Source organism: Spodoptera frugiperda, chromosome 12 (assembly GCF_023101765.2).
Source record: "Spodoptera frugiperda isolate SF20-4 chromosome 12, AGI-APGP_CSIRO_Sfru_2.0, whole genome shotgun sequence".
Lineage (NCBI taxonomy): Eukaryota > Metazoa > Arthropoda > Insecta > Lepidoptera > Noctuidae > Spodoptera > Spodoptera frugiperda.
This window is the reverse complement of record NC_064223.1, coordinates 7,823,600-7,842,783: the sequence shown is the minus strand read 5'-3', so window position 1 is coordinate 7,842,783 and position 19,184 is coordinate 7,823,600. Positions and strand designations below refer to the sequence as shown.

Below are 19,184 nucleotides of genomic sequence, written 5' to 3'. Positions count from 1 at the left end.
ACACTTCCTTATTGGACACAGGAAACAATGGCTACATAGGGGAAACTTTATTGTCATAGTAAAAGTATTTAATTGTTTTATGGTAGTAACAATTCATTACATGACGTTACAATAGCAAAATAATTAGCCTTCCATATGTAGATGGTGAACAATGGACATGGTTACGTATTTATTGGTGTTCTAATCCAAGAAAGTGTCTGAAAAGTAATTAATGTAATCTAGTGGTTGTCCGATTCAAATTTTGATGGAAAAATTTAAAAACTATAAACTAAAGTTAAAATTAGGGCAAAGCTCATACGCTTTCACGAATCTGTACGCAATATTGGAACAAACTAAACAAATATCTACACAACTATTACATAACAAAACAGTGGGTGGGCGTATAGCTAATAGCCAATAATGATCTTTCCACCCTTAGTACGTACTAGGCCCTCAGGTGGATCGTTAGTTTAAGAAAACTTCTTGGAAGAAAATGGTTTAAGAGACCATTATTTCTAGCATTTCTATAATTTTACAAGTCAGTACCTACTTAACTTTGTAAAATAGTTAGTGGAAAAGAATAATTGAATGAAAGGTGGACAGATAGTTTGATACATGGAGAGACAAGGTAAATGTGATGTGTGGTGACTACGAGCAATGTTTGTGTCGTTAATTGGTAGCTGTCAGTTCTGTCGGAGCTGTCACAAAGACCTGACGGTCGCAATGCACTGGTGCGCCTGCTACTCGCAAGCCATTCATTCAATTAACCGTTATTTGTTAAATTCATAAGTGTTCTCTATCTATGTTTTTAGTCTAATTGGATTGCAAACCACCTGATGGTGTTATAAAGAATTGCTTTTGTTGTATTACATCAGTAAAATAGACCACTTAATTTTCGCGATTTTTCAATTTTAATTTGTACTTCCAATATAATTGATTATATTATTGACAAATCCTTACATAGGTAGCGGTTTTCCTTGCGAAATTGAAATATTATCTCGTTTAGGTTTGAAAGCGCGATAAACAACATTACTATTGAATTTAATATCATAGGTAATCTATATATTAATACGTGATGCAAAAACTTTGGACCGCTTTTTACGAAAATTGCGCGGAGGTAGGAGCATAAAATTTGGTACACTTATAGTTTATGTGTAGGAGAAGTGCAAAACGCTAATATTTTTCAAAAATATTGCTTATAAAGTACATTAAATCAATAAATAAAACATTACACACACATGCATAGTATCTGATCGTATTTGACAAAACGTCAAAATCGATAGACATTGCGATGATATTCTCACGTCTCATATAAAAAGAGTTTTATAAAAGAGTTTGTTTGAGTTTGAGTTAAATAAAAATTATCCTTGAACGTATGTTAAGTGGTATTGTAAATTAAATCATATGGTTGAATTTCGACCACTAGGCGACCACTAATTCTAAGTTATAATATGATACAGTCGATTCTGAATACATTCCGTAATCTAATGGATACCTTATGACTGAAGCCTGAAACCCAATAACATTGATTGGTACAATGATACAAATAGCTATTGTATAATACTGCTCTTGTCCTCTACATTCGTACAGGTCTGTTTATTAGATAAATTAAGTACGTATTGTATAATTATTGATTTTGTAATTGCTGTCCGCACCAGAATCTAAAAGTATCTATTCTTTGTGTTCAGGCTATTGACCTAATAATATTTTATCTAAATATTTTATTTAGTAATTTATTACGTTAGTAGCATAACTGAAAATCTTTTTTTCTCCACCACAAATTACCACGCTAATAAAACAAGTAGAATTAATGTCGATCAAAATAGGCAGAATGTCACCTTAACCTTAAAGAAAACAGTGAAAAAAAAAACTTAATCTAAAGCTTTATATCTTACCGCTAAATAGTCATTAACTTTATTAGTTTCTATATTTGCGGCGATCACAATCGGCGACAGGAAAACAAATTCCTCAAGCCTTTCCGGGAAATCGCAAAAGGTTTTCGCAATTAAAATAATTAGATATCCTTTTATTGTCTTTCTCCCATTTTATTAATAAAGTCCGCCATTTTGAAAGGTCAGCGGCTGACCTCTGAGTGTTCGTTGTCTGTGGGCGGTACCATAGAGCGTAATTATTAGATAAATAACTTCGCTTATTAACGAGAATTTACCCAAGTTCTTTATTCTTATATAATTAGGTACTCGATACTCAATGTTTCTTTATTGCTTTTTCACAATGTTGTTAGTACAAGTACCAATCATGATGAACATCACGTAAACGAGAAGCGTTCATATTTTTATATCATCTTTTGTAAGTGCCTGGGTAATAGGTTCCTTGTAATTTGTTGTGTACTTGAGCAACAGTATATTATATACAACTTAGTTTGTTGAAATTACAGTGAACTTGTTGATGCTATGAACTTTTCTCCTCCAATCGATTCCATCCGAAATCAGAGGAAAATTCTCTGCCCTTTAAACGAAGGAATACTAAAACAATGAAATTGAGAAACATAACAATGATTGTTTATCTGAATTGGAAATAAGGATCGTTTCCGAGACATAAGCACTTTAGAAGATGTTCCAACATTCTAACTCGAAGTAGATCGAATAAAAAGTAAACAACTCGAAGTACTTAGAAACGGGAAGAAAATTCCAAAGCTTAATTATCTTTTACAAAGTATAATCTATAAATATTTATAATCCTACGTATATACACTAATATTTTTAATAAAATTGTGTCTTTGTCTTTTTTACAAAACAATATTTTTACGAGACATATTATTCATAACGTGAAGAGTTGGGTATTGACAACACTATTTTTACAGCGCAAAACAAAACACATTGCCACAAAAAATCTATTATTTCTAGATGGCGCTGCTGTAGTTTTAAAGCACCACTGTCCTTATTATATATCATATATTGCAGTTACTTCTCTGCTCACAGACGGAGCCGCAGGACGTAGCTAGAGAGTAAATATTAATATATTGAACATAAGTACTCACCGGGTGGTCTTGATTTCAGTCTGCGTGGGCAGCAAGTCACCCTCAGTACCATTGGGAAACACTTTTCGCCACCGGAGGTCGCTACGGGCGTCGGCTAATAGGGACCGTCCTACAATAAACACAATTATGATAATCTGATGATAGAAATACGTGATTACATCATTATAATAAATTGGGTATTGTTAGAAAAGAAATGAAATGGAGTTATCAATATGAACGTTCGAGTATTTAGACATTCGATTTATAGTGGTCGATCAATTGATATTCGATTATTTGTCATTCGATTTGGCATAGTACACCCGTTATCAATACAATGATTGAAATGCTTAGTCTATTTATTACCAATAGGTAATACATATTATAAATAATCGATTCACAATAGATTGAAATTCATTAATTGAGCAGAATTGCTGGTTGTCGTTAAATACTCGTAACTATAAAGGTAATGAAACTTTCATTAAATTTTCATGTCTATTGCGTAGCAACTGCTTGCCCTCCTAGAAACGGAGGTCGCTCCAGACGGATCATTTTACAATTGTATAAAAATTAAGGACAAAAGGTTCAAGTGACACGGTTCACTTTCTCCCGGTATTTGGGTCTCCAATTCTTTTAAAACAAGATGGTGCTTACCGATGAGAGCTTCGCAGTACAGTCGTAACTCGGCCCCCTCCTCCACCCACTGGTCTTTCGAAATGAACATTGTTCTCGGTGCGTCCGTCGGTTTTTCTGTGAATCCAATTGTTAGCTGATACATATTTTCCTTATACGGAACCGTCTGGCGTCTGTACGCAATGAATAACTGTTATTTTACTTTAAATAAATGCCCAAAGATGTCGGGTCGCACGTAATGTATTTGAAACGAGTGCAATAACTGTTATAGGTTATGTGTAAGTCGTAATTTTAATAACCGTAGTCATTTGCATCAAGCCGATCTATTCTGGCTCAGTTGAAGTGCTATGGGATGGCTGTTTACAGCCGTCGTATCATAAAGCATAGGTACTGCAATAATATAAATGTGTACATTTATGACTCGATATAATATATAGCTGGACCTCCCGCAACGCTGGTTCGCCAAGAGGGCATTTCCTTGTTTTATTACTCAATTTAAACAGTTACTATGGCCACATTAGGTCGTATGGGACTTTTAAGAGCTAAAAATATAAGTAGGCTGCCTCGTTAATCGTGCACTATACTGCAAACGTGAATACTGAGTCAAAGTTATGTTTGTATGTCCGATTGCGAAATTTTCTCTAGTAACACGGTGTTTGGAATTGTGCCTGTTGTAGAACTTGTAACAACATAACTGGAGAAAATACTGTATGCCTACTTAATGAAATGATTCATCATAGACCCAATCCCTAATCATCTAACATTAACACAACAAATTAACGAGACTGATGCAATGTATTTGAAATACAAGTACAATATTCACCTAGGATGGTAAGTGTGACGGTGTGTGCCTCGACGTGGGTCTCGTTGGACAGTCTGCAGGTGTAGTTGCCGGAGTCGCCCCGGGTCGCCCGCCGCGCGTACAGTGTCTGGTTGGCAGCCTCGGGGTACAGGATCATGTTGGATACACCCGCAGACCACGGGTACGCGACGCCATCTTTAAACCTGCAAACAAATATACAATTAACAAAGAAGTGATTTTAGTTTAGTCACTGGTGATTTTTCAGACTTGATTCATAGTAAGTCAGTTTACAATTACGGGTCACAAACGATGCAGCAGTTACAAGAACGATGCGCTTGCTCAGTTTCTCGTTATTGATACACGTTTTGTAACGTCAAAAGGTAAAACCCAGTTAACACGGTAAAACCATGTCAATACATATTTTACGGTAAAATTTATCAGCATAAATATGTTTAGAAACAGCGAATTAGCAGAAAGGACGAGGCTTGCTAAGCTTATCTTCACTATTCTAGTTGATAACGTGGACTACGGAAAAAATGCAAAGGAAATAACCTTGTTGACTTTTGCACGCGAACATTTCAATCACCATGTCCTACGTAGATACAAGGTTTTTTATTCTTTACATACTCATGTTTGGAGGGTCTTGAACTTATCCGCGTGAGGACTTCAGTTTTTGTATTTGTTTGTTCGTTCTCAATGGAAAATCCACATCGTAAAGCGGTGTCGGAGTTATGTTATACTTAACAAGGAAATTAATAGCGTTCTGTGAAATGATCGTTTTGTGAGATACACGCTCTGCTGCTCTATTGTGACTGTGCGACGAGATCAGCCGGCGTGTGTGCGACTACGTGCAGGAAATAATTCCCAGTACACGAGTAATGGAGCGCCATTCCGGCGGAGCGGGGTGGTGGCGTAATGTAGCCGCCGTCGATGACAGCTAAGTGATTCTGCGAAATACTGCATTGCAGTCACCCGTCAACGGAGAAATCACAACTCTCTAATATTCCGCAAATTGATAAATGTGCTGCGGCGACAAATTGAAACACACGCACGCCGCACATCGCGTCGCGGCGAGCGACCAACGGTCGACGTTAAAATATTTAAAATTGGACATTCGCTTTAAGTCGAAATCGAACAGCTGTAATTTGTTCAGCGAAGCGGGCTTGTGCAAACAAAACGTCGCGTAGAGCTACCGATTCCCGTGAACAGTAAAATTTTGCGGGAGCCGTTTTTGAATCGTTTGAAAGGAAAACAAACATTTGAGCGATGTTTCATCGCAAGGCCGCGGTAGAATTGTTTCTGAGAAGCGACGGTGAGCTGTGATCTGGTGAATATCCTCTGCTAATAGAACACAGCAAAGGGCGGCATGAAAGTTTGCACTAGTCACATGCAGACTGCCGAGTATCACCGTATCTTAATCCCATAATTTAAGTATTTTCTGTGAGTACACACGCAAAGCAAATATTATGAAGCTAATGCATAAGTCCGCACGTTGCCGTTGGTGTTGTTCATAGCTATTATTTGCACTAGAGTCGTGACAATTTCCGAGAAAACATATCAAGAGCGCATGTTTACAATCTTCATTCCACTTTCCAGTGTCCCTGGGAGAACGATGCGAATATTTTTAACTTTTTTCAAAGTAATGACTCACGCAACGCACGCATTAAGTACTTACTTTGATACAATACGCGAGTTTATGACGATATATGAAAATGGCTCAGGGTTTTTTGAATAAACCAGTTAGAGATGTGATTACAATGGCTATTGCGACTTATCTAATTAATGTAATTTTCTATTTAGGTGCGAAATAGTACATACTTAGATAAATAGGTATCTTGTAATCTGTATGAATTAATATAAAGATCGCTTAAGTATTGGCGATCTCTAATTCTGTCTTGTTCAAGTTGTAGCGGCACATCTACACATTTCTTGCAGACAGTGCCGCGCCGCACGTAGCAAATAGAGCCTAACTATGCAAGTACATCCATTTATTAGTATCCATCCATCAATTAGCAATAATTGATGGATGGATACTAACATCACATTTCTTGCGGGCACATAGCGTACTTGCAAAAGTACGCTATGTAAAGGAGCAAGACGTAAATGTAATGACACTCATTATGACATCGTTAGCGATTCTGACAGGAGATCGTTTAATTTAATTAGTAACAAGTGTTCGATAAAAACCATAGTTTTTTTTTCTTATATACTTGTCGGAGTATCGACAAATGTGGACAATACGCGTGGCCACGCTGGTCCACACTACAGCGTTTCTTCATGAACTACTTTTATTGGAATTTGCGGTCTCCGCTTGTAGTTCAATCGGCGATTAACAACATGACGTTATATAAAAAGTATAAGCCTATAGATATAATCCGTTATAATTAATATTGCCTGTCGTGTAACAGGAAAACGTCGTTATTTAAAAGGTTTAAACAAAAAGAAATCCCCGATGAGGTCATCCTCCGGCGCGGGCGCGTCGTCGGCCTCTCCTGTAAAAAGCTCCGAATATTTCCGAAATAACGCGAACCGGTCTTTGACCGTGTGTCGGGTTGCACTCCCTCACCGCTCACCACAAATCATTCGCGTGCAGCCTCCTTGCGAACAGATAATAATACATAGCTATACGAACCCAGCCTACATGCACAGTGCACACACACATTGAAGGGGAACTTCTCAAACAAATTCTCAGACTTCCTTTTGCATGAATTGGCCGATCGAGGAGTAAATTATTACAAATAGTATTTAACACTGAACAGACCAACACGTTGCCTAGTTTCAGTTAAACAGAACCTGCATGTATGATTATTTCACACAATACAATTAAACGTTTGATCTGATGTGGTTACAAAATGTCATTGAATCCAAGATTAGTAATAGAGACAGGAAGTCGGATACAGGGTACAATAATGAAATTATCTTCTGTTATGCATTCAGATTGGCAATTCCGCATAAGAGGCAAAATTTTCAATTAATTGAATGATTTTTGACGTGAAGTGGGTAACTAAGGTCCAACAACCAACGGTGAAATTTGATGATGAACTAGCAAGAAAAGAACTGGAAATATTTGAAAGATAAGGCACTGAAATTCAATGACTTCTTTTCAAGTCTTCGCAAGACAGTATGTGATTTGGTAGAAAAAAAACTTTGTACTTATGAGTTCGACTAACGCAATGTAATTACACATATCCAAAAATCGGTTGACATTGACCAGTCAAAAAGATACAAAAACGAGGCAACTATGAATTCTACCTGTGCTTAACTCGACACCAGCAACCGCAAAACGCAATCAGAGGCAGCTTCCTTTTTTGTACGTCGCGACCAGTTTCAGTAATGTAATATTGATGCCTGCTTCAAAAGCTACAATCATGGATACCGGATACATTGCCCAAACCAGACAACCATGTAATAATGAACTAGAATCTTGAAATAACTGTTTCATACACTTACTACGATCTTTCTTAATACTCTCTAGTCTATCTACTTGTTGTATTGTATTATTTAATCTTGGCCCCATTAGTTCCAACATCTTAGAGCTATGACTGGCATATTTAATTGCATATTAATTACAAGATTTCTTCAGGAAAATCCCAAATGAAGTTATTTGCGTGAGCTGTGACGGCGGCGGCGCTAGATTTAATGACACCTCTTAAAGAGCTGATAAGCGCATGCTCATTGTTATTTATAACAGCTATGTATCCGGCTTTTTGTGGTCCGCGATCACGTCACTACAAACTAAGAGTCGTTTAACAAAAAACTGAGAATTAGTCAAAGACATAACTAATGATTTTAAAGGTGAATGAACTGTTTGTTATCTTTACGACCAACTATTAACAAGCGGATCCTACTTCGGATTGACCAAATTCAAAGGTAAATTATACTTCTTAATTAGGTCCAATAAGATCATAGTAATTTTGAGTTGTAAACAATACCAGTGTTCATAGACAAAAAACATCGGTGCTTATGATTAAAGTAATTAATTCGGTCAGGGTTTGATCCTTCTAAAATGGTTGAATGTTGAACATCAAGCGTACACCTCGCGTCTATAAATGTTTAATGTTTATCCCTTCGATCAATAGCTTGTTAAGAATTTGTAACAAATGCCAATTAATAAGGAACCGACGACGTCGTAAAGAATGGATCATGTAAAGGAATGTTAATTCATGAATGGCACTAGTAGACGTATTACGTGTTTATTATCATAGGTATCCGACTACCCGTAATAATACAGAGGACGCGTGTGTGAGTAAAGGGCGAACTCATTCCAAGTTATGACTTTGATGACATCATTTGGAAGATGATACGATTAGGTTTATAAAGAGACAAAGAGAGCAACTAATGAGAAGCGCACGTTGCATCAATTCCTCGAAGTAATTAGGCTAGCAGCGGCCGCGGCGGACGCCAAATTGACACCGCCCGGAGGAACCGGCGCGCTCTACTCTCTACGTGGTTAAACCCTTTGTTGGCGGAGCCATTCGCATGCTGATCGTTTCTGTGAAACAACCACAATTATACTGCTCTGGCGAACAGTTGACACACACACACGCCGCATAATGACGTCGCTCCCTTGCATTACAGTGTAATCGCATGCCTGCCCCGTCACGCACCGATGACAATAATAATAATCGCTATATATGTTGTGGGAAATGGAAAACCTAACATTGAACAATTGATAGATATTATAAATAAACATATAAAAGTGCCCATCACGATACATGGCAATCGGGAAAATTAAATTCATGGAGGTTGATATCAGGAAATCAATAGAATTGCTATTTCAACAAACTGTAATTCACTCTGTCAAAAAATTTGATAGAGTGTCGAGATATTGAAATGTATTGAAATGATTCTATTACAGTAATGGAATCGATGTGCATTCGTTTTTATTGGCAAAGAGAATAAACACGCTTCAGAGCAGAAAATATGATCCCATTTTCAGTAACGGTGTTATCGCTAGTTGTGTACGAAAGCTAACAAGCAGAAAAGTAATGCGTCAGACGTCGCGCGTCGCGTCGGTAACAAAGCGGGTATCCGGGCGCACCGGTGCACCGGCGCACGCCATGCAGCGCCCGGCTGCCTCGACACTCGTTATAAATCTACACTTGCATAACCACTTCCAATGAATTTCATACGATGCAATTTTCGGATGTCATCGGATACGTTTCGCTTAGTGATAAATCTAAATACAGCCGTTTATTCCGCCAGGGAACAGCTGTCGAGTCGAGAAGTAATGAGAATAAGACGCACACCGGCTCGTTTTTGCGGTGTCCGTAATTATATGTACAAGTATAAGTACACGTTTGCGTTTGTGGCCCGCTCCTATATATTAATGACAGTGTTGCAGCAGAAACATGGAAACTAACATCGGAAACTAACGTTACAATCCACAAGTCAGCAATTTCATACAGTTAGTGCGGTTTAGGGATGCGCGTCGGGAATACTTGAAAGTTGTGATTAGAAAAACCGCAAAGTACCGGGTGTGCGGCAAAAAGTTGATCGCATAACAGGTGAGCGAGAAACCGGCGGTATCTCCCGGCGACGACAGCTCGTTCCTCGTAGTGGAACAGTCGAGCCGCGGCCGCGACAACTGTACTGCCGCGTCTCTCCGACCGACGACACTGCGAATGGAGATGGGTGATTCTTCAAAAAAATCACAAAAAGTTAACGACGTCATTATCCTCACCCAAAAGTTAACAATTCTGGCGATTGAAACACAAAATTTGGTTTCAATAAATTAAGCTGTGACACTGCTCTCAACCAATCAAATATAAATAAGGATGACAATAAGCTACCATGATGCTTAATAACGCGGGAGAATAATGATTTGTTAAATAAAAGTTAAAGTTTTTGAAGAATCACCCAGATCCAATGCAATAATAAACTCATGTGACCGCTTACACTGCACATTACTGTCTTACGATGGACTCCACCAACGGCGTGTCGACTGCAAAAACTAAATAAACTTTATTCGCGACCACCTTGTCCTACATGATGCAGTATATTAGAAAATGATTCACACGTTATACAGCGGATGCGTCATTGACTGACCATAACCCAAATACGTTATATTTGCAATATTTTAACCGGTTCCTAGAACTTATTTACGTCGCAGCTGTCTTCAAGTAATTTTGACGATAACAGTAATCATACAAAAACGATATGATCGATCGCGCCAGCTATGGTTCTCAGAACCTGAGAATTCTATAGAATTTGGGCGAGTTACATGTCTGAACCTTTGTTATAACGTACAAAAGAATTATACCTACGACTAGAAAATATTTATTATTTTGTGATCTCTGTTATTATTAATCGAGGTTCATAAAGCACAACAATAGGAGAGACTTCAGAACAAATTGAAGAGATCAGAGATAGCCCATACTTGACCACATATCAGAAAATTAATACACCTAATAATATAGTACGCTTGCTAGGTGAAGAAATAATAATAGTACCTGCAAACGCATATAACGTAGCCCTAGAATAATTTAGTCTTAGTCAACTCCTTATGAATGCGGCAACAAGAAGATGCATTAAGGTAAAACGGCTTCCAACTACATCAATAGAATTATCCGTATGAAAAACGTAGGGAGCTTAATAATTACATCGGGAGGACGTTTGTCATACCTGTCATGTTCATGAGTCGCAAAGAAAAAGTTTGGAGAGGAAGGCGGTAGTTTGTATTTGCGTTCCTGGTGTCCAGGGAATGTAGTATGTGGGCAGGTAATGACGCGTCCCGGAACAGCCAGGTGGCTCGGCCGGCTGCGTATGGGCAAGGAATGCCGCCGCAGCTTCGCCACGCCTGGGAACATACGGCAGCCCGGCGACCGCGACACATCTGTACTCGCCTGATTCAGCCACGGTAACTGCTTTTCCTAACACGTTACTTGTTGCCGTGAAATTACGAAACTTGATTGTGAACATGTTTTTATTTTCTCCAGTTTAATTACACTTGGACTGTGTAGGAGCTTGTAATAGGAACAGAAGCGTAATCTAACATGATAGGAACAATTTGCAGAAACAGAAATCCACATTAAATTATCCTATGGACGACCACTCATTTAAATCTAGACACACGGCAGTGTGTCCGCCAAGTTCGAGCAAAAAAACCGACACACCGGCCGTGGGTTATATTACACGAACCATTTCGGGCCAAGTTCGACCCACCTATAACTCAAAATCTATTTTATCTACGCATATGAAATTTCTAGTATCTGTCGAGATCTACTTACTTATCTAAAATACAAAATTTCATTAATGTACCTATTGTAGATCTTGAGATATTGACGTCAGAAAATCGCTATTTTTACTATACACTACACTGACTGACTCACTCACTCACTCACTCACTCATCAAAAACCTAGACCACTTCCAATGGTCGTATTGACTTGAAATTTGGCATGGAGGTAGGTCTTTAGGTCAAGGTAAAGGAAAAAATCTGAAAATGGCCAAGTGTGAGTCGGTGAAGGTGTAAATTCATACCCCTAAGGAACTAAAACAAAAAAATTATCTATATCTTCCAATGGTCGTACCGACCTAATCTACAACCTAAAATTCGGTTTGTAGTAATTGGTTAATAAACCGCGAATGTTCATAAAAGGTACACGCTACCACGAATTTCAATAGTGATGTGAAACAATCGTGTGCACAGACTACGTAATAAGGCTGGTGCACAGGCAATGGCTGACGGCCGGTTGAATGGTGGTTAATTTTGGGCGGACGCACACCACGCGCCGCGCTACCGGTATTCAGCCTATAGATACGCTTTTGTATTTAAATGAAGCCAATGTATCGTGTAATCGGAAACAGGAACCATCTTCCAATTATGGCAACCCGTCACATATAAATGTTTCTATTGAATACAACGGCACTGTCGCCATGCGAATGCTCCTACTAGTCGTCGTAGTTACGGCTACACGACGCTTATCGTAGCAAAAAACTGGTAGCCAAGCCATCAACAGCTTTTCCCGTAATGGCTGACCACATCTTTATTGGTAAGATGTAAATATTCGCCATTTATCATTTTCCTCGAATCCGTCCATGGTATTTATTGAAACAATACCCATTTTAGCATTCGGTAGCCGATCGCGGTTTCTTGGCACTACGTGAAACTGCAAGTGCACAAGAATTTATTATTGCATGGAGTCACGCGACGAATACTAACAAGGGTAGTGGCAGCCAGCAGTGTCGTCCGTGCGTGTCTCGACGGCGACCACTCGATTGTGCGAAATATTAAATATTCAATTCCGCGAAACAGCCGGAAATGACTGTTTCATTATGCGCGTCGGGTGCGTAAAATGATCGATTTGGATGGCACCGAGCGCCCGCCGACTGCTCCTCTCAGATTCTCACAATTCCTGATAAAGATCGTTCTTAGTTCTTAGAGCAGCGGACGTTACTAACGAGTCAAACGCATTCAACAAAACTTAGTCGACCGATAACTTCTAAGTAATGAACATTGAATCACCCTCTTTATTCCATTTACATATTTCGGTGCTAATATTTGAAAGTTTACCTAAACACAAGTTTATGAATGGCCTCGGAAACATATTGTAACAATAAAGAGACATGAGCTTTTTGCGGCCTGCCATTACATAAAATAGAGTTAACGTGTGTGCAATAATGCGAAAACGCTGAGAAATAGTGCTTATTATAAAATTATTCCGACATAATGTGCGTGCTGGTCGTAATATACGTTGACCACCTCCGTAGATAGTCGCGACCGACGGACGCACGACACACGATGACAGCATAATAAGTTCCACCGAGCACCGCGCTGCCAAGATGCACGTGCGATAACGTATATTCGATTTACGATGCCATTTTTATTGATTACAGCTGTACATTATATATCTCACAACACAAAATTGACATTTAATGTCATCAAATTGGTAGCAGTTACATAGGACCTAAATGCAACATGAGTGGCTAGAAGTCGGTGTGCGTGTTCGCGTGCACTGGACAACAGCAGGCACCCGCAGGGCCGGCGGCGGGCGGCGCGGCGGATCTTACACGCACGCAAGCATCTTCTCGCTAATCGGAGCATATATCGACAAACATACTCGAGCAATTAGTCTTCCTGGTAGCCAGTGATACCTAATAATCCCTACAACTAGGTAGCATGCGCCCCGCGTTATGTGATTGACTGCGTCGCTATGTCAGCTGCACGCACCGAGCTACTTCAGGATGTTTGGTATCGGTGGTTAGATCGACATGCGCCCTAGAATTATTTATAAGTAATTTATTATAAGTAGTTGGTATGCACTATCGAGAGAAACAATATCGAGTGTTATTGTAATAGGCAAAAGGTTTGCATGCCGCGTGTAGCCTTGAATTAGGATAATTCCTTAGCACTAGAGAACAGGCTCGAGTTGCAGACATTATAATGAACAATTATAGCTCCGGCAAAAAGCTTATGTAAATTACGAACATGACATTGTGAGTGTTATTAAATAACTGAGTGGCAATTAAGTGAGATACCAAGAAGTAGTCACCTACGCGACTCATTTAACGACTTTGTCTTTAGCGACATTCTTTGTGAGCGTATTTTATTGGAGCACAAAGTAAGTACCGGTGTCAGAAACGCTGCGGTGCTCATAAAGGCCCGCTCAGTAAATATTCATGAAACACCCAAATATTGTAAGCTTTCTTGTTATCGATCCCTACATCTGAAATAATTTATTAGACTTCCCGACTGCTATTACGCATAGAAACAAAGGTCATTTTACAAAGATTTTTACCCGCGGTTGAATACTAAATGATTCAATACTTACAGCTGTATTATTACGAACTATTTTCTTACAAACTAGTTAATTGGTCGCAGCTGGTTCTATGACGAGTAACCACAGTCTATTTTGACCTATTACCTAATAATTCCATTGATTAAGTATAATAATAAGCATGGAAATCGTAATTGTGGCTTTATGAACATCATAAACTGTCAGATAATAAAACAACCATTACAGTTATGTCCTCATTGAAATGTTCCCAAGGAAGGTAGAGACTGTAAAACTATAAGATAACTTTTTTATGGTATAAGTCGGTAAACGAGCAGACGGATCACCTGATAGTAAGCAATCGTCGCCGCCCATGGACACCTGAAACACCAGAGACGTTACAAGTGCGTTGCCGGCCTTTTGGGGGTTAGGAATTTAAAGGTAGTTGGTAGGGAGCCAACAAGGGCGAAAAATTTTTTTTCGATTTTAAGTACGCATACCCTCTATATTTTTTCTATTTGACCATAATAACTAAAATAAAAAATATCATTGGTATCGGATAACGGGAACCCGTGCCGACTTGATGTCAAAGTTTCAAGAAAAAAATTGTATGGAGATTGTAAGGAAAATCACTTAAAGTTACCTTTAATGTTATAAATTAATATTTTTTAGTATTATAAATACTTATTTATTATTAAAATAATATTATATATAAAATTTCCTCTTTAATGGCATTCTTCTACAGTCAGGGTATTTCAGTCTGTGTTCCTGTGCGCAATGTACAGTAGAACTCCAATTATCCGAACTCCGACTATCCGAATCGCCGATTATCCGAATCACAAAAATTGACCAAAAAAAGTCTAAGTGCGCTATTATTCTGCCCTCCGCGAAGCCAGTGTTTGTGCGTCAAGTCTTGACTTGACTTGTCTTAACTTGCCGTTGTGCCTACACTGACTTCTCCCCGCAATTTAATTCAATAAAAAAATAGTGCAATATCAAAACGTAGCTTTTATTCTCTTCAATGGCAATTTTTTTAAAAAAATCCGATTATCCGAATATTTGATTATCCGAATGGGTCCCGGTCCCCATTAATTCGGATAATTGGGTCCTACTGTAGTAACAACTGTTTTTGTTCCTTTTCAAGTGTGATTTTTTTCGTTGAAATATTGCATTAATTTCACTGCTCCCTCATTGCTTGTATCATTAACGGCTTTCAGTATTAACATTTGTGTCTTTACTTGTAGAAAAATAGCATTCTTTGACCATGAATAGGACCTAGTGTAGGAAACTGTCATCAATTTTAAAATGATCGAACAAGGCCTTGCTTTGGAGGAGCTACATATGGAATAATCGTCAATGTTGAGTCCAAGTGCCTCAATAGTGACCGCCTGAAGGACACGTTGGAACATATTGGTGTACAGGTATGCATATGGGTACAGCCGTATTCCCTGTATGGGCTGAGCACCGCCGTGTCCTCAGGGATGTGCTCGGCGCGGGCGACCTCTCGCGTTCGACATTGGTTCAATCCATGGTGTGGAGCGAGGGAGACTGGAAAGCGATCTCCTCCTTCTGCGAAGCAGTCATGCTAGCTAAGGAAGAAGCGGAACGCGTAAGGAAACGAACCTCCTCAAGACCCAGCCGTCGCGAGAGGCACTCCGGGCGTCAGGGATCGCGCAACGATCTCTGGCCACCGAAAGTGCGGGTCTACCGTCCGGCGAGCAAAAGGTAGCTCGTCGCCCGACCAGAACCGTGCCGCACAAAGAGCCATTAGACCACCATAGATGGGCCCAGTAGGGCTGATACCTGATCAAGAGCTGCGGCCTACCTAGCGAGTTTACCGAGGCTCCGGTTTTTGTCCACTCCAGGTAATTGACCAGGCTTGCCAGATTCTTTCTGTCACTGCAAGAAGATCCTATCTTCATCTATCTTTATTGAGCATCGAATCTGATATGCAATGTCGAATAAATTGTCCAAATTAGAAATAAACTTGACGACGCCGTTTAAATAAGTCTTGCGTTTTGTTCGCATTTTTTGTGTAGATCTCTCCAAACTTGGTGTAAGGTTAGTAGCTTCTTAACATAGTTGGGTAATGATTTAGTTAATATACGGGCTTTTTCCCAATAAATAATGCACTCACGAATAATTAGGTTTGCACTTTCATTGATTATATTGTCTTCGCAAATGTTGTAAAACAAAACTGCCAATACTTGGCCATTGGACGGCAATAAATTCGAACCGGTAATTTGATGTTTTATATAAACTATGAAGAATATGTACTTTTTAGAACTGGGTAATACCCCTGACATCTTAACTAAACGTAAACAATATGATCACTAATAAATAAATAAGTAATGCACTGCGATACGATAACTCCGACGCGTCAAAATATGTTAGTACTGACATGTATCAAGGCAAGTCGGCACGGGTTGCTGTGCTTCTAGGTAAATGAAACTTTATATACGTGTATGTAGACACTATTCGAAAATAATTAGAGGGTATGCGTTCAAAAATAACGACTTTTATTTTTTTGGGACACCCTAGTAGTTGGGGAATCAGGGATTGGGTAGGGGAGTAATTGGGCTTCCGACAACCTTACTCACACAACGTATGTAATGATCTAGGTGAAGCGATATCTGCTTCGGTGAAAGGGACATGACGAAGACATAAGATGCCGTTTATTTAAGTATTAAACTTTATAACAAACTTATACCACAAAGATACAAAGCCTATTTATTACAAAGTTTTAACTCTGCATACGCTGCCAATATCAGTACCGAAGTACCTATAAAGTCGTGAGTCTAAAGTTGATAAAATATTCACAATTTTTGATGAAGAACTTTTTTTTATGATGAATTACAGAATGATTAGCCACTAATCATATTTATAATTTACACACTTTAATTATTTCTTAATAAAAATTTGACTTCTAACGCGATATAATATCTACTATCTAAAGTACCAGAAACAAAAACAATAGGTATTAATTATTAACTTGATGAAATGTCGGCCGCCCGACCATTCTAATTTCAAAGTTTCTTTTTAATACCAGTCAGCGTCTAAAAACGAATAAAAGTTGTTCTGAGAATTTATTTTTAATTTCAGTTACGTTCAATCAATATACCGAGTGATTGAAGTTTTTGCTGCAAAGAAGTGTAAAAATTAGATCTGCTCGTTTAAGAAAACGTGTTTGTGAAACATAACGACATAGGTAAGCTAACAATGTCTAGTAGAGTACGATACTATAGCTAGACATTTGTGTAATATAGAACAGAAGTTATAATTGTGTATATTTTTTCTTGTATCATTATACAAGACGTATTTGATTCTTCTTCTTGAAAAATGATGACGTATACAAGGTGTGCAAACATCAATTATTTCATATGAAGACTAGACAATGTGGATAATGTCATTGTAATCAAGATGACCGAAACAATGGCTAATTCGTAGGTTTGTAACACCGTCTACGCGGATGCTACGCGTCGCTAGGCGGCCGCGGTCGCTACTACGTACACGCTACGGAATATAAGCAACACTATCATTCAAGCTTTACTTTTAAATTCAATGTGTATAAATCAGTTATAATTACGTGAAACAGGAATTCAAGCTATGATATCATATCTAACACCAATGGTGTTATAACACTTTGTTTTGTTGAATATGACTCGAACAAGTAAATGGAACCCGCGTTTTCAATTACACTGTAGCTAGCATAGTGTCAATGTATCTAGCATGAATGAATTCTCTTTAACAATGAGTAAAAAACTGTTGACATATGTCGGTGTACCGAGAAGGCGACACCTCAGCGGAGGTCCCAGGACGGCGACGATTCAATATTTGCTCGCGGCGGAGGCGCGAGGGGCGGCGGCCGCGCCCGCCGAGATGCTGGCCGAATGTTAATTTTCACGATGAAGCCATTTGTCGGACGTGCACCGGCGTCATAACGAGCCCGGGCCACATTTCTCGAAACCCATACGATTCGACGACTGTGCAATGTCTATTGTTGCATGAATTATGCGGCCGAGAATTAAGCACCCGAGCGTCCGTGGCAGACGTAAGCTCAGGCTTTGCTCGGTGCTTTGACATCTACAACTAACTCACGAATTCAGCGTGCGTTTCGAGTTTCGACGCTGCAAAAAAATGGCATTCCTTCCATTTAATATTCTCACCCGAGAAGCTAATATGTGACATTAATTTTTATCATGACACCGCGTTCACAATATAATGTTTAATATGTATCTCCCCGTCCCGTGCTCCCGAGGCTCAATATCGGGTTTCCCATGCGAGCGACATTCCTCGCTAATGTTCGACACGGTGTCGGTGCTCTTACACTCAAGTTTAACGTATTCACAAATTACTATTAGATATAAAACAACAATCAATGAGTTATTTAGATAATCACTATCATAAGGCTTTTATGATATCGATCGGTAATCGAACCGTCGCCGTCGAGTAGGTTACAGAATATTACACGGTTATTAAATGCTCAATGGATGACAAAAAATACAGAATGGGGAACGCACTCGACGATCCATGCCATGTCAATATTGGCTATTGGAATAGAATGTATTTGTGAAGTAAAAACACCGGCGTGTGAACGGACCGGTACCGGTGGTGGCCGCGGTCCGCGGGGCCCGACCATCCGATCTCAGCAAACTGACATTTCCGTTTGAAATCATTACCGTTCACTAGCTTTCCAAAGAATGAAGTCGCTTATATTACGCGTACCGGTAAAGTAACGCGTTCTGTTTTACACATTGCGATGAGGTCTTTGACTATTTGTTCCGAGAAAATAAACGCAATAGTTGAAAACACCGCTCGGTCCGATCGATCGTATTACATATTGTAATTTAAAGCAATTCATTATGCTTAAAAATTATTTACCCATAAAAACTGCCAGTGTGGTTGTGGTAAAAAAATGTGGTCATCAATGTGACAGGAGTGTCACAACGGACGTCGAGACACATTTAATGATCGTGAGATACAGAGACGCCCAGGTAGCCACTCATCATAACTAATTTGTGAGGCATTCCAACAACGTCTCCAAACGTAACAACACTCACCTCAGGGAATTCATCGAACACA

The 19,184-nt window shown here is 39.1% G+C and overlaps 1 protein-coding gene across 2 annotated transcripts in view; it reads right to left on the bottom strand.

Annotated features, from left to right (window-relative positions):
- The window catches only part of LOC118263138 (uncharacterized), a 39,589-nt gene that overhangs the window by 7,052 nt on the left and 13,353 nt on the right, over positions 1–19,184 (bottom strand). For both annotated transcript variants that reach the window (XM_035574948.2, XM_035574950.2), the window contains exons 3-5: positions 4,410–4,591; positions 3,608–3,703; positions 2,978–3,086 (exon numbers count right to left, since the gene is read on the bottom strand). In XM_035574948.2, the coding sequence (XP_035430841.2) occupies positions 2,978–3,086; positions 3,608–3,703; positions 4,410–4,591 (387 nt within the window). The remainder of the gene's footprint in view (positions 1–2,977; positions 3,087–3,607; positions 3,704–4,409; positions 4,592–19,184) is intronic.